Source organism: Protopterus annectens, chromosome 8.part0, assembly GCF_019279795.1.
Source record: "Protopterus annectens isolate FY-2018-M chromosome 8.part0, PAN1.0, whole genome shotgun sequence".
Classification (NCBI taxonomy): Eukaryota; Metazoa; Chordata; order Ceratodontiformes; family Protopteridae; genus Protopterus; species Protopterus annectens.
The window spans coordinates 1,475,561,960-1,475,589,102 of NC_056741.1; the positions used below are offsets into that span (position 1 = coordinate 1,475,561,960).

The 27,143-nt window shown below is 38.3% G+C and overlaps 1 protein-coding gene across 1 annotated transcript in view; it reads left to right on the plus strand.

The window, feature by feature from the left end:
• Positions 1-27,143, plus strand: part of NCAM1 (neural cell adhesion molecule 1) — a 1,088,618-nt gene that overhangs the window by 544,554 nt on the left and 516,921 nt on the right. The window contains exons 16-17 of the mRNA XM_044079459.1: positions 18,442-18,483; positions 20,458-20,460. Coding sequence (XP_043935394.1) covers positions 18,442-18,483; positions 20,458-20,460 — 45 coding nt within the window. The remainder of the gene's footprint in view (positions 1-18,441; positions 18,484-20,457; positions 20,461-27,143) is intronic.

Consider the following 27,143-nt stretch of genomic DNA (forward strand, 5'->3'; position numbering starts at 1 on the left):
GTTAAACAGTGGCCTCTCCTTCTCTTCCATCAAGATCCACGCTTCAGCCATTTCAGCACAATACAATACAGATCCTCCTTTATTCTCACATCCTCTATTAAGGCAGTTCCTCAGAGGGGCAAAAAATATAAAAACCCCACGGAAACCACCAACTCCAGCTTGGGACCTCAACTTCGTATTGGAGAAGCTGATACTGCCTCCTTTTGAGCTGGCTTCTTCAGCAGAGCTACAATACTTGTCATGGAAAACAGCCTTCCTTCTGGCTATTACCTCAGCACTCAGGGTTTCGGAGCTACAGGCCCTTATGGCTGTGCAACCATTCATCATTTTCCATCAGGACAGGGTTTCCTTACGAACCAACCCTGCCTTCATGCCAAAGGTAGTATCCAATGTGGCTTTGAATCAGTCTATTCATTTACCTACCTTTTATCCAAATCCACAGAACAAAGGAGAGAGACTACTACATTCCTTGGACATTCACAGGCAACTGCGTTATTACTTGGACAGAACAAAGTCATTCAGAAAATCTGAGCAGCTCTTTGTGTCCTATGCTACAGGTGCTCAAGGAAAGGCTATTTCCAAACAGACTATTTCAAAATGGATAGCCCACTGCATACGCTTTTGTTATTCATTTCATGGAAAATCAGTGCCTGTATACATCAGATCCCACTCCACCAGGGCTACAGCTACCTCAGCAGCTTTCCTCAGGGGGGTCCCTACCAAGGACATTTTGGAAGCAGCTACTTGGAGTTCAGTGCACACTTTCTCCAAGCACTACCACCTTCCACTATACTCAAAATCTAGAGTGGACTTTGCCACAGCAGTCCTGCAGGGCATTCTAGCCCCTCCTAATTCCGCTTAGTACCAGCCACCCTTACTTAGCTTTTGGGATTCTACCCAAGTGTGATGACTGCAGCTGTATGCACGATGAACATAGTACAGTTTTGTACCTACCATAAATGTAGATGTTCGAGTGCGCATACAGCTGCAGTCCAGGTTACCCTCCCTCCATCCCCTCTTAGGACAGGACTTATGACAAACACCTTTACATACAACCTATTTGGGGTATTCCTTTATGGTGTATTTGCTTGCAACTACTGTTTTGATTTACCTACTTATGTATGTTTGCATGACATCATGTTTTGCCTTCCTTTCTGGGGGCACCTGACATCTGGGGCAAGAAAAACTGAAGAAAATGGCGTCGGCTGCCTCTTTTATACCCCTGCCGCACTGACGTCAGGGAAGAAGCGACGACAACCGACGCTGGACGTAGACTTTGGAATTCGGCCGACCGAGGACCCGCCTGACGGCAGGATAACCCAAATGTGATGACTGCAGCTGTATGCGCACTCGGACATCTACATTTATGGTAGGTACAAAACTGTACTATATGTCTTCGGTAAGCCATCCAACCTCCGACATTCCGAAAAAACGCAAAGATAAAGACAGAGACAGGCTGCCTAGGTCCAAAACTGCCGACGACGCTTCTCCTAAGCCAGTCGCTAGTACTCAGTGAGGCGCTTTCGCAGCCCCTGATACCCGCTACTTCAGATTCACAGGCCTCTGCTGAGACCCATTCGGAGTACGGTATGCTGTGAGATGCTTCAACTGTGGAACCTGCGGATGTTTCTACCTTGGATGGGTCCGGAGTCACTGTGCAGGCACCGGCTTCTGAGGGTGTATTCAGGCCTAATGACTTGCGTATTAAACCGACGCCGTCATCTTCTTCAAGGCCTAAAACTCAAACCATGCCTCGAAAACTGATGCTCACACCACATGGTCAGGCCTCTATGCCTAAAAAACAAATGATAAGAATGGCTGAAGACCTTATTCAGGGGAAGCCAGCCTTCCCCCTCTAAGAGACCTAGGACTGAGTTTGCTTATGGTACTTCTGACCAGGATTCTGAATTTTCTGTTTCCTCTGATGACCAGGATTTACCCTTATCTACTTATGAGGATTCTGATGCTGAGGACTCTATTCCCTCTGCTTCCCCCCCAGAGGATTTCTCTTTTGGTGAAACCTTGCATACTCTCAGGGAGCATTTTTGTTGGGAAAGTCAGGATTTCTCGGATTCTGAAAAGAGGCTTAGGGATTTCTTACTCCTGCCTCAGTACAGGCCTTTAGCCATACCTCCTGTACTAGACATTGTTGATGATGCCTTTTTGGAATCTAGCTTGGCTCCTGGCTGTTTACCTCCTGCTCCCAGAAAGATATTACAGGGTCCCTGACTCTCACAAGTTCCTTTTTAAAAATCCTACTGCGGATCCTGAGACCATTTTACAGGGACCCAAGGGCATTAAAGCTACTACTGCCAAAAAGTCCTACCCTCTCTATGATACAGACTCCAGGGCGCTGGATAGATGGGGTAAGAAGCTATACACTTCTGCAACTTTGGCCAATAGGGCCTTAAACTGCCAGTTTCATATGTTAAAGTATCAGCCACATATTATTGGATTGCTTAAACAGAAAGGGATTTGAAAAAGGTATTATACCAAAAGCGCTTATCCAGTTTTTGTGCCAGTGTGTTTATTTTATTTTATCTTATCGTATATTTTATTAACGTTTTCAAGTTTTAAGTGTTTTTAAGTGGAATTGGTGGCAGAACCATTTGTTTTTGGAGATTTATATTTTGGTGTTCTCTGCCTTTGGTGACGCTACTTACTTTTTTTTTTGTATGGTGTTAACATTCTCAGGATCTAGAAGCAATGATTCCCATCATACCTTGCCTACGCCTAGAGTTCCTTTGGTGGGTAGAGGCCTGCCACCAAAACAAGGGACTACCATTCACACTACCCCCTGCCGCCCAAACCCTAACAACAGACGCATCAGACTGTGCATGGGGGGGCTCACCTGACAGGGAAGTGCATTCAGGGCAAATGGAACACAAGTCAAATGCACCTGCATATCAGTCAGAAAGAAATGTTAGCTGTACAGAATACTCTGACAGCCTTCAAGGACCACATTCTTCCAGGACAATTAATGGTAAAGACGGACAACACCACTGTTATGTGGTACATAAACAAGCAGGGGGGTTCCCATTCTTACTCCCTCTGCAGACTAGCCATTGCATTATGGATCACAGCCCTGAGCTACCAAGTGCATCTTCAAGCACAATTCCTGCCAGGAAAACTAAACACACTGGCAGACAAACTAAGCAGAAACCTCATGGACCCACACGAGTGGAAACTGGAACCAAGGATTTTCAACATGTTGACAAGCAAATTGGGGAGCCCAGATATAGACCTGTTTGCCTCCCCCCAGAACTATCAATTGGACAAATTTTGCACAAGGACTCCCCACAAGCAAGCTTGGAAAGTGGATGCTCTGTCCTTCAGCTGGAAAAACCTATCAGTTTATGCCTTTCCTCCTCTGCCTCTGCTCTCCAAAGTACTACTAAAGATCAAACAAGACAAACCAAGGACAATTTTGATTGCACCAGACTGGCCACGCCAACACTGGTACCCCCTCTTGCGCAGTGTGTCACTGTTGGCCCCATGGCACCTGCCTCAGACTCCTAACCTATTGTCTCAGCAGGAGAACCAGATTCTGCACCCTCAGCTTCACACCCTGAACCTAGCAGCCTGGCTAATTACCTAATCTCTCCTTTACTATCCCTCAATAAACCAGTGATGGATATCATTTTAGAGGCAAGGAGGCCTAGTACTAGAAAATCTTATGCTGAAAAATGGAAAAGATTCTGTGCCTGGAACCAATCTCAAGGGATGAGCAAAGCAGTGCCCAATTTACTCAGATTTTACAATACTAAACTGAGATGCTTCACAAGGGCCTGTCTTTCTCCTCCATCAAAATTCACACCTCAGTCATTTTGGCTCATTGTAACACAGAACCCTCCCCTCTTCTCTCATCCACTGCTCAAGCAGTTCCTCAGAGGGGCCAAAAATTTATGACCACCCAGAAGAGCTCCAACTCCAGCCTGAGACCTTAACTTTGTATTGGAGAAACTCACTCTTCCTCCTTTCGAGCCTGCTCTACTGCAGACTTAAAATTCCTGTCTTGAAAAACAGCTTTCCTTTTAGCAATCACTTCAGCAAGAAGGGTATTTGACTTACAGGCCCTTATGGCAGTGGAGCCTTTCATCATCTTTCACGCGGACAGGGTGTCCCTCAGGACCAATCCCTCCTTCATGCCAAAGGTGGTATCCAGTGTGGCCCTTCATCAGTCCATTCATTTGCCAACCTTCTTTCCTAACCCACAGAACAAAGGGGAACGGATACTGCACTCCTTAGATGTGCACAGACAACTTAGATTCTACTTGGACAGGAGTAAACCTCAGGACTAAACCTCAAAGGAAACCTGAACAACTGCTGGTGGCATTTGCTTCAGGGACAGAGGGGAAGGATATTGCATTAATTTCTGCTACAAGCACCATGGAAAACCTATCCCACAGGAGATCAGACCCCACTCAACCAGGGCTGCATCTACTTCTGCAGCCTTTCTCAGAGGCGTCCCTACCAGGGACATCCTAGAAGCTGCTACCTAGAGTTCTGTGCATACTTTCACCAAGCATTACCATCTGCCAAGTTTCTCTAAATACAGAGCTGGCTTTGCCACTGCAGACTTACAGGGCCTTATAGCTGGTCCTAATGCTATCTGAATTCCTCTTCCCATCCTTAGCTTTGAGAATCTACCCAAATGTGATGACTGCAACAGTGAAACACGAAGAACATAGTACAGTTGTGTACACTTACCATAAATGTAGATGTTCGAGTGTATTCACTGTTGCAGTCCTGGTTACCCTCCCTGCAGACCCTTTACTTCCTTTGGCTATACCTCTACTCTCCTTTACTATGCTCAAAAGCTTTTTGGTGTATTTGCTTTTTTGTTTGAGGTATAACCTTGTTTATTTATAGATTTAATTGCTTCCCTTTAGGGGGGCACCTGACATCTGGGGCAAGAAAAACTGATGTAATGGTTTCGGCTGCATGTTTTATACCCCAGACGACCTAACGTCATGGAAGAATGGACAGCAACCGAAGCAGGACCCATGACTTTGTTAATCAGGCCGATTGAGGGCTACTGCAATCAGATAACTCAAATGTGATGACTGTAAAAGTGAATACACTCAAACATCTACATTTATGGTAAGTGTACACAACTGTACTTTCTGCAAATCCCTCCACATAATTCATATGTAGGATCTTTTTCTTAGTCAAAATCAGTAAGATCTTTTTCCATGACATTTAACTCTTCTACATCCTAGAAAAAAACAAGTTCACTAGTTTCAGATTCACCACAATATAAACAGATTCTATCCTTTTTTGCTTTTATAAGGTATGCTTGCCTTCACTCTTAATTTTTGTATAGTCAACCTCCATAAAATATGTTGGCACACTATCATATCCTTACACCTTTCTATTCTTGTATTTGTAGCACCCTTTTTTTCTTTATGTTACTCTTTCCATGGATATATCTGGAAATACTTTTCCATGATATTATAATAAAATGCTTTCCTCTAATTTTCAATTTATCTTACACAGTATAATCTTAAATTGATAATTCTCCATTTCTTTATTGCAACAAACTCTCCTTCTTTTTGAATTGAAAAAGTTTATCCATTCCTTTTTAACTTCTAACTTAACTTTGGTTAACAGGGAGACATTGTTGCCCTTTAAACATTTCCTTACTCTATAAAAATTTAAAGATGCAGTATAAGCTATAGGATTTTTTAACCCCATACCTCCTTTTTCTTTATTCACATATAAAATCTCCTTCTCACTGGATTCAACCTAGATTCCAAATAAAACAAAAAAACTGTGTTGTATACTTCTTTTTCCAAAGTCAAAGGAATACTGAAGACACTTGTTAAATAAGCAATTCTAGATAACAATATGGAATTAATTAAATACACTTTTACTTAAATGGAAGTCTAAAAGACTTCCAAAAAACACAGGTATATTTTGTTTTCTCTACTTTTTCTTTCCATATTGTTTCTGTAATCTCTTGCTTTCCAAAACTTATTTCAAGAATTTTGATTTTTGACATATTGAATTTAATTCTTCCAGTCATCCTCTTATCCCTAGTCCTTGACTTTATTTGTCGAAAGTCCTACTACTTGTACAATCTCTTGCAAATGTTTTATCACTATACTCATATCTAACCCATCTTTTGCAACAATAATAATGTCATCTGCATATGTTAACAAAATAGGCATCTTTATCCCTTCCTTGAAAATGTACCTCATCAATTCTGTTTCACTATTCATGTTTGTAGATGTCACATCCATTACTAATACAAATAATGTACCACTCAGTGGACAGCCTTCTCTAATCCCCTTCTGAAGCTGTATATCTTCACTTAACCACCTATTTACCAGTGCCTTAACTGTATTGTACCTTTATGCTGTTGTCAAACATTTTTTATCTTTTTTACTTATAAACTTCAAGTGTATCCCATAGCACAGAATGGTGAATTGAATCGGAAGCTTTATTTAAATTCCCTACCATTAATTTTGTCTGAACATTTCTATAGAGTATGTCCTCTACTAATTCCCTAATTAGCAATTAGCAATAATAAATCTTGAGCTCTTTTTCTTTTTATACCATATACATATCCATTTACAGCTTTACCCACTTTCTCTTCCAGTCTTTTTTTTTTTTTTTTGTAAAATTTTCATGAAAAGTTTATAATTTGTATTATTTAATACTATTGATCTCTAATTCTGTAACTCTTCTTTATCACTCTGTTTCCATATAAATCTAACAATTCCCCTACACAATTCTTTTTACACACACCCCTTGTCCAACCATTCAATTAATATCCTTACAAACCATTTTTTTATCTAAAGTCATATTTTTATACATCCTATATTCTATTCCATCTGGTCCTGCTGCCAAGTCTAGGTTCACTACCTTCAAAACCTGTTCTAATTCTTCTGTTCTGTTTTTTCCAAATCTTTATTGTCTTTATCAGAGAATGTGCATACCTTCCATTCATTACTCGCCTATCCTCTGTCTTTTAAATAATGTCTTAATATGCTCTTTTACTATTTCCATACTTTTCTGTTGTATTATATATTATACATGATTGAAACTTATTTTTTCTCGTAAAACTATTATTCTCTTTAATTATTTTACTTCACTATGGTGCAATTTCTTCTTTTTTCCTTGCAGGAATTATGTTTGTTTATACAGTAAATGCTCTATTTTTTTCTTGTTCAACTCATTCATAAAAGAAATTCATCATTTGTCTCTAAACAGTCAATAGCATCATCACTTCTTATACTTTATCTTTTCCATATTTTTTCATTTTCCTATATTACATAACATTTTTTATATTTTTGTTTAAAACTTAAGAACCACTCTGACCAATACTTATAGAACTCAATCATCTCTACATGATCTTGCCATAATTTCATTGTGTCTTCTCTCCCTGTATCATCGCATTTCACCTTGTTTACGCTTTTTAAACTTTTCCTTATTTTTATGTACTCCGAATTTCCTTTTATCACAATCCAAATTACCCTATGATCTGAAAAAAAACTGTCACCAAAACACCTTCTTTTACTATTAATAAACTTTCTGACAGTATAAAATAGTCTTATTTCATTTCTCTTTTCTCCTGTCCTATATGTCCATTACTTTTGATTCCATATTCTTAACTGTCCATATTTTATAATATTCCATACTAATTTAACATCATATGCTTTCTTCTTCTGCTGTCTTAAATTTCAGTTGAAATTTCCTGCTACAATAATCTCCATATTAACTGCTACATATTGTATAATATTTCTAAACATCTCCTCTCTCTCCCTTTTTGTTACATATGCATACATTGAAATAATTCAGATATGTTCCATCCATCTTATATCAATAATTGTAGTTCTTCCTGTTATAAAAAAGGTAACATCTAACAATTTTATTGTATCTTTATATAAAATGAGTATCCTCGAACAGGTCTCTCTCCCAAAATTCCATATGACATTTTCCCCACCACACTTCTGTTTGATACCTTTCTACATGGGATAAAAATATTTAATGGCTTCTATAATAATGATATCCCTATCTTACTTTATGCTTCACTCCAAAGTTCCTATTCTTCTAACATTGTCAAACTATTAACATTAAGCACTAGGACTTTGTAAGTAATTCTGCATTATATATATTCATCCTTTTCTTTTTTTTCCTTTTTAAATCCCTCTTCCTTCATATTAACTTTTTGTGCTACTTGTTCTTTAGTCATCATACTAGCTGTTTCTGTTTGTGTTTCCACTGTTTCTATCTCTTTTTCCATAACTTTGCATTTTTGACCTCGCTCTTTTGATATTTCTACAATTTCTTACTCTGTCTCCTTTCCATTCTCTTCACATTCCCCCAAACGTCCCTTTTAATTTCATTTATAATATCTTAATTCACACTTTCTTGCATCCTGTCCTATTTTATCACATGCAAAACATCTTCTTTTAACATAATTGCTAATTAAATGATTAGCTTTTCCACATAAAAACATGTTGTAGTTTGTGACCAATATTTCACCATACCTTTGTCGCTTTCAACATTTATAATACTTGGTGTATGGATAGTAATCTCATTTTCAGTTTTCAAAATCACATTGCAATCTCACGCAATGGTCCACAAACCTGTTATCATACAGTTTTGACATATCCAATACATTTTTACTTAACTGCAGTAATTGTTCTTTTAAAGTCTTTTTTTCTACTTTAGTTTTACATTATATATTAATCATTTTCTTTGTCTCTCTGTTAAAGGATTTAAATACATATGAATTTTATGGCATACAGTTTTTCTTCTTCTCATATTCTTCTATAAACTTTTCTGTTTTCTGTCCAGTCTCAAAAATAATTCACAAAATGTCTCTTATTTATATGTATAAAAGCTCTTACCTTGCTTGCTTTGATTCCTGGTGGTGTAATTACCTCGTCCCATACCTTATATCTGTCCAGTTCAGTGTATTCCTTTTTCTCAGTATGCACTATAAAAAGTCTCTTCTTCTTTATACCTGTTGCTTCTTCTTTCCTATTTTTAGCTCCCGCCTTCACCATCTCCACATGTGATTTTATATTTACCTCCATTTCTTTCCCATGTCTTTGTCAGCATTGACCCAGTCATCAGACTATATCATTGGGGTCTGACAAGATCTTTATTGCATAAGGCCATGCTATTGTTCATTCAGTCTTTTGATATTCATAACTTTTCTAAAGGCATTGGAAACACTAGGTGTCTTGTGGTATCCTGGCTTTTTTGTGGACACTTCTGCAGTGGCACTTGTGTAACCACCTTCCATTTCTTTGTTGCTCCTTTGGAGTGTGTGCAAAGGCTTTACAGCTCTGCTGATATTTCCTACTTTGCACTTCAGACAGCCCTTGTTCAATACACAGAAGGGCAGTTCCATCTGCAGGTTGAAACATGTCGGCGTCCAGAGACTGTTTTACCAATTTCGCCTTGCCACTGTTCCATCTATTCATAGTTATCTTTGATCCTGTTCTTTGCTTTTGGAGATAGGACAGAAAATACTTTTCAAGCATGGCTAAAAAGGAAAACTGTACTGTCTGCAAAGAGCAGTTAGGGCATATACCATTTTTTACAGAAATTCAAAAGCTGCAAAACCTGAAATAGTCAAATGATTGTCTTTTAACTGAAAAGTTATAAAACCAAAGTGTTTTGTAGAAAATAGAACTGCATTGAAAAACATACCGTGGTGAAGGAGATGCCACATAGTAACATAGGACAGGAAGTTGAGCTCTGACTGCACAAGGCTAGAACAGGAAGAGGAGTTTTTGTGTAGGGAAGTCTATAGGAGAACTTCTTTTTGTATTTAGTTTTTGCTGCCTAGGTAATGCCCTGTAGCAATCACTGCATGTTTACAAGTGTAGTGTGTTGAGGTACCTTTTGAATGTTCAAGGAATATGTTTTCAGTTCTTGGAACTGCAAACAATTACAAATGCAAGAAAAAAAGTAGTGTGTGTGTGGGTGTGTATGTAGATATATACATATATATATATATATATATATATATATATATATATATATATATATATATAAAGAGAGAGAGGGAAATATAGGGAGAATCTGAAAGTATTTCTGATTTTCCATGGTACGGGGGGGGGGGGGGGTAAGGTGGCACAGCCCCTGTTTTGCTGGGTGCAGGGGAGGGGAGCAAAGACCTATGTCCTGCAAAAATAACTGAAACATTTAATTGTGAGTTTTGGAAGTGGCTGTTATTCTGAATTGTAGTTTATTTTTAAAAGGTTTTGACTCATATCGTGCAGTTTCACTCTTCTATTGCTGGGATAATGTATTTTGGCTAATTGACTTGCACAGAATCAGAAAAGCATGCAGGAGGAGATAGAGGAGATTTGAACTGGAGTTTATAAAATGTCTCATTCGTCACCTTTATCACCATGGTAGGGTGGGGTCCTGTAGAACACCAAAAACAATGGATGTATTAGGTAGTGGTAGCATTTATTGCTGTTTGCTGAGGCACAGTGTGTTTGTAAGATTATTATAAAAGCCATGATGAAAAAAATGTTCTTTTGGCAGATGGAACAATTGCTGAGAAAGATGCTGCATAACAGATAGGAGAGTACAGGCTCATAAATTTATAAAACAAAAGAACATCTAGATGTGTGTGTCAGTCAGCTAAAGCAAATAAAATTCAGTTCTGGCTGCTTGCTTTTCTTGCTTTATATGCCTTTTTATCCAGGAGAAATAGATTTAAAGGACTGAGGGTTACACTGTGATAGACACTGAATCTTCAGGCTGAGGAGGCACTGCGGATTTTTAGGTGGGAGTGTTTTTTTCCCCCTGCATGTTTGTAAGGCTGCTTCACTTCTCCTACCGAATGTTTCTGTCCTTGGTCCTGACAGTGAGGGTACATTCAAGTCTTTTGGCTGATCACACTAGTGTATATCAGATTTAGCTCTTTCAAACCCTGTCAGTGTTATTTCATTCATGCTTACAAGTAGCAGACCCTGCAGCTGTATTGTGGGAAGGGAAGAGGGGATTTGCTTCCACTCTTCAGTATCCCAACTTTCTTCTGTAACGGAAATCAGTGGTTGTTACTCCTTCTGCCATTTCAGTCGTGCGGAAATTTTTTAAATAAGATAATTTTGTCAAAGAAGGAGAGAAGAAAGCACAGCAAAAGATTTTTGCAATATTCATTACGGAATAGTTGCACAAGACAGGACCTGATCTTTTGGGAAATAACATTTAGTCAGCGAGACTGAACATTTTGGCTTGCGTAGTAGTTAAGGACAGGACCATTATCCGTGAAGCAGCAGGTGGCATATGCGAGTACAAGTGTCAAACGAGGGCAGCAGCTTTCTGCTTATGTGCAGAATCTGCAACAATAGCAGACAGAAGTTTTCCCCTCCTCTATTACTATTTTCTGCCTTCCTTTCTTTTTCACTTTAGCTTTATTCATGCCAGATTTCATCTCTGAATCTTTCTACAGTGTACAGCAACTCTTTGTCTTTGGCATTCCAAGACTTGCTATCCTCTGTGTCAGCAACTGCCTTCTGACTCCAATCTTAAACTTTCATCTCTGCAAGTTATTTCTGCCTATATTTTGAACTCTTGCTTCTTGTGGGAGATAACAACAGGTATGTACAATAACTGCAGAATATTATTTTTCCACTGTGTAAGCATAGTTCACTAGGCTTGTCACCTTCTAACTCTGTTGGACATTTCTAACTTTTATCGAATGACCTTCAGTCTAGCAGTTAGTGAAGAGGAAGTCCATCTACTGTTAATAGTCTGCTTCTGATGGACAAGAGTTTGATTCCCTCTGCCTCCATTTGCCTCCTGTGGTTTTTGTCTTACCCCTGAAAAAGGAGCACTTGTGTGTAGTGGGCTTACCTATTTAATATATAAAATAAAATAAAAAAATGGCCTTTTATAATTAGTTGATGTGATTGTTGAGTTGGTTCTAGTATACAGGTTGTGTTTGAATAGGATGCCAAAAAAGTAGTTAGAAAAAGAGAGATGCAGCTTTGTGTGGGGTGCTTCTTTTGACATTTTTGTCAAAGATAGTGAAGCTGGAAGCAGGCTATCAGCATCTAGTTTCAAATTTTCATTATCCAAACTGTTAGTTCTGTGTAACAGTAAGTAAAATAGATTTTGTATACAGGTTCAGGTTCTATCTGTCTACAGCAAAGGAAGCAACATTTCAGCTAGCATGTTATATTCATTTAAGTGTCTATGGCTGACAGCAGGTTTTCCAAGCTGTCAACCACTACTGGTGCAAAATCTAATTTAATGAGGAGCTTAGTAAGTGACATAGAATGTAGAACAAAATTATTGGCACTTTCTCTTGCCAGACTAATTTATAGAAGATGCAGAAATGCAGCCATTTGGGTACAGCATGCTGAAGTGGACAGAACCTGCATTTTAAAGTAGAGCTTTCAAACACAAAGCAAGTCATGCAGATAAAATCAATAAGAGTATAGTAATTACTTTTTGTATAGACCTTCTGACTGATATGATCTAGGGACATTTATGCTGCCGCAACTGGTAGATTAGAAGAATGACAGACTCAGACCACCATCACATTACACAGCATTCAATTGTGCAGTGTCAGTTCTGTAGATAAGATACCTGGAACATAAAATTTAATGTTCTGAGAAACAGAAGAGATTTAGCATTTTCTTTGGGGGTTGGCGGGAGAGGCTCTGCTGAAGATCTGAGCCATAAGAGTGAACCACCGCATCTTGACTGTATAAGCCCTAATCCCAACTAAATTGAACAGCTCCCTATTGAAATGTCAGCACTTGAAATGCCGTCTGCTGACAAACTGGAAAAAAGAAGTTTGGAAACCCAGAGAAAAGTGAATCTTGAAAATCGGCCTTCTCATTAACACTTCTTTGGGGGGGGGGCTGCCTGCAGCCACCCACCCCCCCCACACACAAACTTATATATACCAAGCGTCAGATTGCCATACCTCAGAGAAAAGAACATATGAGAAATTTCATCTCGGACTTAGTATATGCAAGTTTGTTCTTTTAGCCATTCAGTCTCTGTATTTTGGGACTTGCTGTAGAAGGTCACAACATTTCAAATGGTTACCAGGCTGAAATTCACAGCATCTTAGCCTATTGCCCCTAACTGTACAACTTCTTCCACAGTTAACCTTGTAATATTCCCAGTTTGCCTGTCTCTGTCTGAAAAGAAATTTTGAACTACTTCCAGCTACACATCCTGCACTTAAAGCTAACTGTACTCCTGCAAAACCTGTACTTAAAACTAAAGCAACACTGCTCAGAGTGGGAAGTCCCTTCTTAGATATGTTAATTTGAGATTGCCATGAGTTTGAACATTACATGTTATATATACTTGGGGTGGGTTAATGTAACTTTCTCCAGGTCAGCATGTGACACCGTTTGTAAGGCACCTAAGTTCTCTTTCATGATTCTTACAGCCCCCCACCACCACCACCACCACCATAGGTTCATAGGTTGGTATTAGGCTATCGGCCCTATACAAGCTTAGCCATAACAATTCCCTGGCTATTTCTTCCCACAATATTTACTTCCCTGGACCCCTGTGTAGCAGGGCGACTGATGTGATCCCCGGGGTGAATTTCATATCTCCCATCCAATCATCAAAGTTCCTTTTGAAGAGGGCCAAAGAGGCGCTCTGCTTGACATGTATGGACAGTCTATTCCAGAGTTTGGGGAATCTGTGGGTCAGGAACCTATCCCTCCAGCATGTTTTGTTCATTTTGATGACAAGGTTTAGATCCCTGGAGCGTGTATCTCTGAGGGATTGGGATTTCTTTAAGTGTAGCATGTCCTACAGCTCTGGGTTTGACATGGCCTTGTATGTTATGCAGAGATCACCTCTGAGTAGATGATATGCGGCAAGAGTATAGGTGGAGTTTTTTTAGACGGTCAGCATATGGCATCTGCTTTAGGCCTGTGATTCTTTTAGTGAGGTATTTCTGCGGCCTTTCCAATTGTTGCAGATGTCTTGAGAGGTACATACCAAACGGGGTGTTGTATTCTATAATGGGTCTAATGAGGGATGAGTACAGTGGGACAATGACCTCCTTTTTTCTGGATGAAAAGCCCTTAGTGATGAGGTGTGCCACATAGAAGGATTTCCTGACTGTTGTGGTGATGTGGTTATCGAAGGTGAGACCACTGTCCACCTATCAAAGTCTCTTATAGGTTCATAAGTTCATAGGTTGGTACTAGGCTTTCGGCCCTAGGGCCTATACAAGCCTAGCCATAACAATTCCCTGGCTATTTCTCCCCACACTATTTACTTCCTGGACCCCTGTTATCACACTTTCGGTGTTTAGTGTACTGCCACCTATGTGGTAATTCACAGGTACATGTTTTTTTCCCAAAGGGGATAACTATACATTTCTTGGCATTGAGCTTGAGCCCATGGCTCTGGCACAAAGCATCTGTTTCTGTAACGCTTTTTTGTAGAATATCCACATAATTTTGGGATTCAATAATGGCTCCCAGTTTGCAGTCATCTGCGAACTTTGTTAGCCAAAGTCCCTTAGTGTTGGCCTGTACTTCAGAGAAGTAGATGCCAAACAACAGCGGTCCCAGGACTGAACCCTGAGGTACTCCACTTGTCACTTGTCTGGAGCTGGATTTGGAGTCGGCTACTTTTACAGTGTGGGTTCTGTCAGTAAGCCAGTTGGCAACCAATCGAGTGATGTAGGGAATTAATACCCAGCTTAGTAAGTTTATCTGTGATTCCAGAGTGGGGGATGGTGTCAAAGGCCTTGGCAAGGTCCATATAAGCTGTGTGGACCACCTTACCCTTGTCCACAGCTCTGGAGACTGATTCGAAGAAGTCATTCGGGTTTAGGAGACAAGATCAGTCCTTCACGAACCCAAATTGCGTGGGGTCCAGTGTTTGAAGGTTGTCAATGTCTTTGTTTATAAGTTCCACCACCACCATCACTTCTTTGAGATAAGTATACAGTCATATAAGCACAAGTTTTACTTTCTGGTGTCCTGTTGCTCTGCTTCTTGGCACCTTAACTTCTCATCTGACAAGATGCTCCTTGGCTGGCATTGCTTTCTTGTGCAGCCTGGCATTTGACATTTTGTTTATATTCATCCCAGCATCCCATTCATGCACAAACAGCAGCAGACATGTTCTACATAGCCTCAGATGGTTATAAGTATGGTGTCAAAACAAATAAGTAAACAATACTATAAAACAAATTCTGTAGACGTAAAGGCAATTTGCATATTCACAGCCTCATATCTCATTGCTTTGTGGATTGCCAGTAACTGTCTGTGCTGCATTTCATTTACCACATTTTGACAACTAAAAGATAACACTGTGAGTAGACCTGTTTGAAGGATCACACAACAATCCACAGAAGTTACTCGACTTGCTGAAAGTCGCACAGTTTGGAAGTATCAAGTATTATAGTTCATGTTGAATTCAGTTCTGCACACTTGCAGATTAGCTTATTAGCTACTGTGAAAGACTTTAATAGAAGACATTTACATCACACTTATACTGCAGACATTTCTCAGTCCTGCTTAATATGCTCCGAAAAAGCTGCATTTCATGGATAAGTTTAACGCCGTACATTACCATTCAAAATCAGAAGCAATGATTGACACTTCATCTGTAGTATATGATACTTGGTTTTATCTGCCAAAAATGTATTTTGAGAGAAGGTAATGCATCTTAAAATAGCTTAGAAATGTAGGGGAATGTCAATCTATTTAGAAAGGTTGTCTGGCTTCTTCTGTGCTTTTGAATTACTTATTTTATAAAGTACTGCATTTGTCAGCCTCATGTCTCTGTCTTTGTAGAAGTTTACCTTAAAATGCAAACTTCTTTTGCATAGCATGCTATCATGCAAGCAAAAAGTAAGTAAATATATCTATAATTTACTTGCTGGATAAGCTCCGTGAATATTGGATGGCTATTTTTTTGGAGAACCTGGCAAAACAAACTGAGGCAGTACTGTTCAGGTGTTTGATACAAATCTTAACTAACTGCTTTGGTGTTTTATGAGTTTATTAACCTTCATCTGTTGGCTGCCTTACTATAATATTGTGCAAGTGAAACAGTGTAGAGATCCTTAAGGGCATCTCAGTGACACCTGACTCCAGTACTTGTGTCATTCAAATGGAAAACCCCAACAAAATAAGTTCAGTCATACACAGTAACAAAAAATAAAAGACCTCTGCACCTCCTTAGTAATGGGTGCTAAACCTAACTCTAACGCTGCCTTTCCCTCAACCCTAACCCTACACCTTAAAGTCATTAAACTCGTCCTGCAACACTGACACTACACAAGACAAACTCAGACACACAAACAACACTGCATCTATCACCTAACCTAACGCCTTGTCCTTAACCTAAAAACACAACCTCACACAAAAGTACACAGCACACATCCTTTGTTTACCCCCACAACCCCACTTACTTGTATTGACGTTCCATACCATTGACATATCCACCGTTTGGCCATCTGTACCATCAACATTAAATCATACCCCTGTATTTGTCAAACAAATGTACATTCAGTCAAACCCAGGGGACCTATATATATATATATATATATATATATATATATATTTAACAATCAGAGGGTCGAAGTGGGTTCGGTCGAATTCACTTCAGTCAGCGTCAGGAGGCCGAACGGCGATGTCGAAGTATGAATCTCACCCCCATCTCAAGCCATGTTAAAGCCCATTCCAAGGTTTACGATGAGTCGTATTTCGACAGTGTCAGAATTCAACATTGTCGGTTTCATGGAAGTGGGTCAATGATCCCATCATTTGATGGGGTCAGGTTCGACCTTCTGATGGTAAACCGTATATGTGTGTGTGTGTGTGTGTGTGTGTGTTTGTTTGTGTACACACACACACACATATATATATATATATATAGATATAGATATATATATACACACACATATATATATATATATATATATATATATATATATATATATATATATATACACACACACACACACACACACACACACACACACACACACACACACACACCATTTAAATGAATGAACAAGTAAATAAGTTTGTGTGTGTGCCTGAGCAAGCAAATTAGGTAACAAATATTCCAGATGTCCCACATTTTTTATAATATGACTTATTTTGATGGCATTAAAAGAGCCATCCATCTGTTCACCCTGCTACCATTCTGATCAGGTTATTGATTTCATGTGTAGTATCCAGTGAGTTTGAAACCTTTCTTCTTAAAACCTGTGGCCACCATTTCAAGGTGGACATCCAAGCTGTTTCTGCTGGTGTTAGTTATTATTATTATTATTGTTGTTGTTATTAATTAGGATTACTAGGACCCCCTAGAGTTTCGTGATTCGGGATTACTAGGACCCCAAGGGTGACATTGGTAATCACACTGTTTCACACCTATATGCACACCTTCACTGTGTGCTGTTCTTTTTTTGAAACAGGCTATTGAGTTTTAGTCTTTGTTGTAATTTTTGTCCTACAGACTTTTGTACTGCCACATCCACATCTTATCAAAAACTGCTTAGAAGCACTTGATAAAGAAACCATATTCAGAGACTTCAAAGTTTCAGTTAACTAACACTTTATTCTAACCTGTAACAATTTGATTCTTTCATTTCTTATGCTGTTACACATAGCTTTTCTTCATGCTTTTGACTTTGAAGTCCTTCGTTCAGGAGCCTTTTTTAAAGTCCTTATACTCCCTTAAGCAGTGATGGAACTGAAAAGACATTCAGAGTTGTGAGTCAACTTAAGGTGGGCAGTCACTTGTGGCTGTGGGCCCTGCATAGACCACTGTCTTTAAGTATATTGGGTCTTCAGACTGACATTGCATTCAAGCAGTCTGAACTGTTCCAATGGAGATGACCTTTCTGTTATTAGGTTAGAGGGAGGGTTCACTTTGTAGCAAACTTCTGCTCGATGTGCATTCTAACACACACACACACAATGGGACATGTATCAAAGAAGAGACACTCACACATGGGACATGCATCATAGAAGACCCTAAAACTGTCCATATAGTGACTAATTTAAAACAATTTGAAGTCCTCCTTAGAGGAAATTGGTGTAGGTAGTTGGAGGTCATGATGAAGACAGCAACATGCCCCGTGATTTAAATTAATGATAAAAAATATTGCCTTTCAGTCTTGAACTAAGTTGTGATATACTGAGTTTGACAAAAACAGGTTATAATTTAAAAAGCAACCTTTTGCTCAGATGCTAGTTTGCACTCCTGAGGTGTACATTAAATTTTTGCTGCTAAATAGTTCATGGTTACTACATTATAATACTTGGGAGACAGTGGTGCTGGTGTTGCATGATAAAATACTTAGAAGCTGGTACTGGTGCCATATGTGGTAGAATGATAGCGGTTTGCTTTTCAAGAGTCATAATACACAGATGGCTGTTGCATTTGAAAATGTCTTCTAGCTGTATATTTCCTTAAAGTGCCTGTCTGTTCTTTGCATTTTCCTAGCAACAGAATCTCCTACCAAATTTGAAACCACAGAGTTAAGTAGTGAGTACAAGCAAGTTTTTCAAGAGACTATTAAAACTACTGTGTGCCGTGCTCTAATAATTATATGAAGATGTAAATAAACATGTTTGCATGGAAGAAACTTGAAGTATCTACTAACACTGTCTTGCGAGTGGGTAGCATGAATTATTTTATTATGTATCAACCTTACATTTAAGCAATATACTCAAATTTTTTTATCTACTTCCGGGCTGCATGGTAGAAACATTGTAGGACATTGAAATATATGCCTTAGATGGGGCTGCATATTGGAAAGGTATCTTCATCCTGCAGTTATCTATGTACAGAGCATCTCTGCATTGTCAGAGTGACACTAAGAAAGTACTTTTCAGCACTGTCCGCAGAGCCATGCATGTGACACAGAAGTAGAGACATTATGACCTTTTTCAGAAATGGGTGGTGGTTCATCTGGAGGCACAGGGATTAAGCAGCTTACTGTACCTGGGAGCAGGAAGTGGGGATTCTGTTAACACTACTTACACTTAACGAATGTTGGTTGTAACTGCTTAGTACCACAGATGTAAAGGAGGGGATGTACAGATGCAGGTATGCTATTGCAGTCCTTATCCTGGAAAAGTCATACCAGGAGAAATATATGAACTTTAGGGGTACCTCATAAATGAAGCCAAAGCCTGATCTTTTTGTGACTTCATTCTGTATCTTGTTGTTATGTAGTAGCTGTTGCTGGTTGGTTTATGGACAGTTAAGAGATTTTAGCTAAACTGTAGCTGCAGCAGTACCTCCAGACTGAAGGAAGACAAGTACAACATGACCTGAAATCAAATACGCCATTTTCCATTGCGCTGCATGTAAATGAAGTAAACTAGACATCACCTTTGGATAAAAAGAGGCAGGAAGAATGGCCGAGCCCTATGGTCACATGTAAGTTACTGAGAAGAGGCCCAGAGGTAAACTGCAGGTTATATTTGGCTATCTATATCTATGTGTGTGTGCATGTTTGCGTGTGTCCCTGTGTGTATTTGCGTGTGTGTGTGTGTGTGTGTGTGTTCCTAAGGAAAAGCAAGAGTGATGTCCACACAGTAGATATGTTTTCCACAACCATATCTTTCCTCTATGAGATAGTTTGCAAGCCAGCAGAGAATCTTTTAAGTTCACAGTTGGGGTTAGTGGTTGCTGTAGACATTTCTGATACACAGAGAATTATTCATGAATACTAATGTATACACATTTATGTGAAAAAAGATTGTTCTTATATGAATGGAGTGTGTGCAGCTGCATTTAAGGGTAACTAACTGAAGTATTTTCTGTTGTAATAAGAGTCAAAAGGGTGTCATTAGAATGTACTTTCACCTTTTTAAGCTAAATGATGTTTGGTACTTTAAGTAAATGCTAACTCTGTCTGGTCTGTAACACTAACTGCCCTATAAGTGCACTGTTGCTGTGGTGTTTTTGTTAGAAAGAAAAGCAAAGAGTTGGCTGGGCACAGCTGACCACTGCACATTCTATTTTGGCAGCATGCACGCATTGCTGTTCACAACACCAGGGCATCAGTGTATATATGAGCTGGACCTTTGAAAGAATAATCACTTACTGGTTTCACCGGTAAGTGTCGTTTCCATGGTCTTCCTTTCCAAACCAACTCCTTTAAAGGACTGGAAGCTGTTTTCTTTATTCTTGATTGCACTGTTGTAGGACAAGCTTGATGAGCATAGAATATGGACTGCTAAGTCTTTTTAGCCTTCTAAGTACTGTGTTGTACAATCGTGCACTGTACTTTTAAGAAACTTTTTTAAATTCTTAAATGCAATTGTTGTTCCTTCGGCTTTTCCCGGTTAGGGGTCGCCACAGCAGAACTCCGGTCCGCTAATGTTTGGCAGTAGATTTTCACGGTACCGAGGTGCCAGCTCGACACCCATATTTCAACGAAGGCACACCCATTCACCATGTCTTTCGAATGCCACTCGACCTCGGGGGGGACATGCAGACTCCGCACAGAAGGTGCTCCAGCTGAGAGGAAGACAAATCATATTAACATTTTGCCATTATTTTCATGTATTATATATTACATTTATATTTTCTTTTCAACAATTGTCATTCACTCTCCAACACTACATAAATTGCTTAATTACTGCCTTCCCTTAAGTTTCACTCCTCCACTTAAACATTATTCTGCATGTATTGTTGATACAAATTCCATTTATTTTCATGTAATTCACTAATTTCTTTTCAAAAGGTCTATCTCCATTTCTTTTATGTCCTTTGCAGTATTTAGTACTTTAAGTACAGTTGCTTTAGATTTTGATTTGTGCTTTTTTAGTAGTTACTTTTTTGGCAACTAGTGTCATTAAACTTTCTAAGGCCTTACTCTGTCAACTGTTCAGATCCTAGGTCTCAGCTTAGAAGAATCATTTCCTTAGTGGCAAACATTTGCTCCCCCAAGAGTACTCTACAGGGATTTTGTTAAAATCTACCAACTTGTTACATTTCCAAAAAAAAAAAAACATGTTCATTCTTTCTTTCCCATCACACCTTCAGCATTTGTTGGAAAAATTCTCTGAAGTTTACATGGAATATGAAATACCAATGCAAGCACTTTCAAGTAAACATTCTAATGCTAAATCTTTTGGTCCTTTTTTTTGCATACTTAGTAGTCATACAGATGTCCTGTCATTGTTTCTTTATATGTTCCTTTACAGTTGCTTCTTCATATTCTTTTCAAACCTCTTGTAAATGATTCTTAATATTTAACTTACATTATAAAGCTCCCCCCCATTAATATTCAAAAACGTGCACGCTGATTGGTCAGCGTGCACGTTGTAAATCAGTTATAGTAATGGAAAAAGGTCCAGTCGCCCGGACTTTTTCCATTACTATAACTCTTTTTTTCTCACTGTTTCGCTATGTTAAAGGAGTTTAACATAGCGAGACAGCTTTAAAAAAAGCAACGGAGATTCTCCGTTGCTTTTTTAAAGTTGTCTCGCTATGTTAAACTCCTTTAACATAGCGAAACAATTTGTAAAAAGCAACGGAGATCTTGCTTTCTCCGTTGCTTTTTTCAAAACTGTCTCGCTATGTTAAATGGGTTTAACATACCGAGACAGCTTTAAAAAAAGCAACAGAGATTCTCTGTTGCTTTTTTTAAAGCTGTCTCACTATGTTAAACCCATTTTACATAGTGAAAACAGTTTGTAAAAAGCAACGGAGATCTTGCTTTCTCCGTTGCTGCACAGTTCTGATGTACTGCGTAGGCATACGCATGCACAGTACATCAGAACTGCCGCAGAATACCAGACAGCTGCAGAAGGGCAGCAAGGAGGCATTATACAATGCCATTATTTAAGAAAAGTAATTGTTTTTTTCTTAAATAATGTCATTGTATAATAGCAATAACCCACCTCTGGGTGTGGGTAATGCTGGATTTACCCATGGTTGGCTTTGTTTGGCCACTCGGGCTTCGCCCTCGTGACCAAACCACGCCAACTGTGGGTAAATCCAGCATTAACCACACCCAGGCGTGGGTTATTGCTATAATATTTTATGTACCCTGCTATTATCTTTTTTTTAAACTGCAGCTTCTGTTCTACACTCAACTAAAATCTCTGCCATATTTGGGCTTTTCACCTAACCTTTCATAGCCTCTGTTTTCTATCCCTGGTAGGGAAGGCAGTCTTTAACATGCAGTCCAAATTTCTGCTTGGCCTCACCCAGCTCTACTATAATTCGCTCACGAGTTAATGCTATCGATATTAGGATGGCGCAGTGGTGCAGCGGTAGTGTTGTCACCTCACAGCAAGAGGTTCTCCGGTTCGATTCTCGGCTGAAGTGCCTTCTGTGCAGAGCCTGCATGCCCTCCCTGCATTTGTGTGGGCTTCCTCCAGGTTTTCCAGTTTCCTCCCATGTTACAAAGACATACATCTGGAGTGTTTCTCCCCTGGCCACTGCTGAAAATTGGTTTTGTTCCAAGTTGGACTTTCCCAGTAAACAAATGTTAAATAAAATAAATAAATATATTGGTTCCCTTGCAGATTTTCTCCAGTAAATTCCAGCCTCTTGTACCTGTTTTCTGTGCCCCTACTTACACTAAGTCCTATTGCTAAAATCTCCTTTCTCCATTCCTGTGTAGGCATATTTCTTAGAAGATTTTCTGTAATGTTATAAAAATAATGTACCATATAGTTGTTGTTATTCTCCTTGTGGAGCTGCATTCAAAATCCTACTTTCTCTTTACTTCCTGAACTCTCCCATCCCCATTTCATCATCATCTCTTTCCACTTTAACCTTCTGCTTGTGTTATGTGTATGAGACTTAACTGTGAATCTCTAATCACTGGTAATCCTAACTCACCTTGTTCTGTGAGGAGAATCAATATATCCCACTTAACTCTTTCCTTCTCCCCCCAAAGTAAATTCCTTAAACTCATTATTCATTATGGTCCACAACTTTTCCTCTGGTTAACAAAAAATGCCTGACCTGTATGTAAAACTGCAGGGGCTAGAAATATTTTTGCTAATTGTATCTTACTGTCCCTATCCAAAATCAAGAGCTTCCAGTTTCTCAATTTTTACATTTATCTTTTGTTTAGTAAGTTTCCCATAAGTTTGTTTCCAGTGTTCAGGTCCAAGGGCTGTCTAGGAACACTGCCTCATTAAACTCATTATCATAAGCTTTATCTGTCAGCCAGTAATCAAAGCTAGATTCATAGCTTACAATATTAGGGAACAACCTGATATCAATGGGTAATTGATTCCATACTCTTGTAGGTATTTGTGTTATGAAATTACTACTTAAAGATGTTCTACATTTTGGGATAGTAATGTTTTTTATCATACCTGTGTCCCCTGATATTATTAGAATGAGAACTATTACAAATAGCTTTTAATGTCTGGTCATGGTTACTTTTTTATAGGGACTGATTGCTTTTCTTCTAGTATGTCTTAAATGAAGTGAGCATACATTTAAAGATTAACATATTTCCTGTTTTTTAAGAGTTGAATAGAAAGTATATTTTTTGTAAATGTTCTCTGAACTGATTCAAGTGAAGCAAGCGGGTTCCCTTATATAAGCAGAGCATGGTATTACATTCTAAAACTGGATGAGTATACTTTTTGTATATGTTTACCTGACTTTCTTCATGTTTTAAAAGATAAAGATTTAAACATTCATCCAATACTCCCACTAGATAAAATTGTGTTTCCTAATATTATTTACGTGAGAGGAAAATGTCCTTTTCTGGATTTATCAAGTACAAAATAACATCATGTGCAAGTAAACTAACCTTTCTCGATTATCATAACGGTTGCAACCTTCATTTTGTGAGTCTCTTATTTTCTTTGCTAGTGGCTCTAAAGTTAAAGCATGTAACAGTAAGGAAAGTGAACACCCAGCCTGGTTTCTCGGTTGAAACACATCTTGTTGGAGAGGAATTCTCCCACCATTCTTATCTCAGATCCATAATGTATCCTGTTAATTAGAACTATTATGCTATCATGGAATGCAAATGTTTCCATTGCTGTACTCATAAAATCACAGATGACTCTACTGAATGTTTTATTTGCATCAAGACCCACCAACAATTGTGCTGTTTTCTTACTCTGCCAAATTTTGGCAACACCTTTGCCATTCTGTTAGATAGTATAGACATGCACACTTTGTAATTATGTTTAAAATTGAGTATGATGGGTCTTCACCCTCTTTGGGTATTACAGACACCACAGATTTCTTCTAAGGTGCTGGTCTTTCCCTTTTAAAAATTATTGTTAAATAAAACCTTCCAGATCTTTATTACTTCTCTCCCAACTTCTAAATTTCCACATGAATACTATTTCTTCCTGGAGACTTCCCTGTTGATTTTTACATCACCATTTTTATCTCATCTTTTCCTTTCTTAGCTATTATTTGTTGAGCCTCATCTTCCTCTAGTCTTGCCATAAATCCATAAATATTTCGGTTTTTGCTTTTTCTTGGTTTCTGCATTCCTTTGCTTTATACAGACTTTCATAAAAAATCAGAAATATCTCTAAAACCTCAATAGGAGATCTGGTTATTTTTCTTATTATACGTTCCATAAGTTTGGCAACAACCCTTTCCACTTTCTAAGTCATTCTGCAAAATTGTTTTGTGTTCTAGAGTTATCAAAATGTAGTTAATTAACAACAGCCTTTCTAAACTCCTATAATGTAGGTACTCTCTTATTTTTCCCTTTTGCACTTTTGCAGTTGCTCCTCCTCTTGTTTTATTTAATTCCAGTTCTTCTGTAGTACTATAACCTTTGTTGACTCTCTAAATAATTCCTATTACTTTCTTCATATCTTGCTTTTATTTATACAATATTTTAATTTCGGTAGCGTACCTTCTGAAAAAATGTCTTGTCTTCTGAAATAACTCTCAAATCATTTGACTACCATTTCCTTAAATTCCATTCTCTTTAACAGATAAGAAGAGTGCCAGTGTCTCATATTTACTTCATTACCCTGTATCTGTACCTTATTTTTGTCAGTGCATGATTTGAAATAGTTATTAGATGCGTATCAAAGCTTTCAATTAAATATATATTCTCCTGTGAAGTACAATTTCTGTCCAGTCTAGTCCACTTATTTTATTTACCTTGGGGAATAATATGTAATTTCTGTCTTGGGTTCCTACTACTGAGTTCATTTTCTCCGTACTGAACATCCTCATGTATTTCTTCAGAAATCTGCTCTCTGTTGACATATTTCACTTATAGGCCCCCCCCCAGTACATACTCACTATTGCAAGTCAGACTCTGGTGCCCACCCATAAATATTTCCTGTTTGCTGAAAACTTATTTTTTCCAAAATTCTCTTAAGCTCCTTAATATCAGTTTTAGGTGGAACATTAAGTACATGCCAACTTAATCCTCCTCTAATCTTAGTATAGCCCTGTACTAGCACAAATCTGACATTATTGCCTTTTCCCCTCTTCTGTTAATATCAGAGCCCTTCTATCTTTCAGTATTATTTTTCTACCTTTTTCCTTTGTTCTTGATATTTTGCTCAATGTCTACCCTTAAGTCCTTTATTTGTTAAATTCATATGCTCATTTCTATCTAAATATGTTTCCTGCAGCATTGCTATTTGCACATTGCATTTTGTTAATATAATTTGATATTCATTGCCTTTTGTAAGTTTACTTACATTTATGGTAATATGGACAGAGCTATCATTATGATAGAAAACTTTTACTAACAACTGTTATACATGGCAGTCTTTTTATAGATGTACATTTCAGACTTTCAGCTTACATGTATACGTTGTTTAACAGGCTGATCTCATATGCACTTGCTTCTTCTAATCTCCATTAAAATGTACCTCACATTTTTGATTTTTGCCTCAATGAAAACACTTAAAAGAACTACGTAGATTTTCAGAACCACCCATCCCCTTTTAACTTAGAACAAATACATAAAATACATTAAAGTATGTATATTTTCAACAAAGGAAATTGTATCCATCAAAAAAAGAGGAGTTGCCCCCCAAGTCTACATTTGCACCCATAGACATTATCTAATGTAAAATGAAGGTGTTACCCATGCTAAAGCGAATGTTAGTGTTCACGTTCTTACTTACACTAATTAGTATATGTTCTTTTCTTGTCTCTATTCCCTTCCCAGATGTGAAAAACAGATTACAATAAACATTAACTTTTAGTCCTAAAAAAGTGCACTGGCTACCTTTAGGTTAATTGGGTAAATTGTGCACTATTGTATTAAAAGTACTAAGGCTGTCGGGGAGGGGGGTGCTGTAACTTGTTCACTTCCCACAATTTTCAGACTGCATTTATTTTTCCCTGAACTGCTTGTCAGTGAACCTTTCAGTGTTAATTGCGTTTTATAAAATTCCCTCTGCAGAGTGTGTTCATGCCTCTCATGATTAATTGCTTGCACATGCAGACCTTTTTGTATCCTAGTGAAAGCAGTTGATAATAGGGAAAACAGCTAGTGACTTTGCAGTTGCATGAAAGAGTCTTTAGTAAATTTCACTCAAAGTAGAGTTAAGACCTCTCATAATTAATTGCCTGCACCTGTAGACTTAGCTCCCAGTGGAAGCCTTTGCTAATGAAAACATTTCTAAAGCTTTGCAAATACAGGAAAGAATTACCATTTCCATGCCTTTCATCTTTTTGTCTTATATTTTGTCTGTTTGCTTAAAAAAAAAAAAAAACTTTTCTGTGGCTTAAGCCAAGAGCACTGATTCTATATATCCACCTCCACAAAAAACAGAAATTAGGAAAACTGTGCGACATATACTTAAAGCCAGTTCCACAAAAAAACAGAAATCAAAGCAAAACATGTAAATCCAGCTGCCATGGCTAAAACCATAAATCTTTATTAAACGAACAGACAAGCGCTTTCAGACAAATCGCCCTTCCTTAGGTCAAACTGTAAATAAAAAAAAAAGCATTAATGTTTGCATGCCCATAAAACCCGCTCTGAAGGGGCGTAAATTTTTTTATTGAACTGATGGGCTAGCATTTGTTTTAAATGGAGAGATTGTGGATAATTTTATAGTTTGGCATGAGGAAGGGCAATTTGTCTGAAAGCACTTGTCTGTTCATTTAATAAAGATTTTATGGTTTTAGCAGTGGCAGGTGGATTTATGTGTTTTGCTTTAAAACAAGAAATTAGTAGCTTAATTATACATATAGTGTTAACAGTACATGTT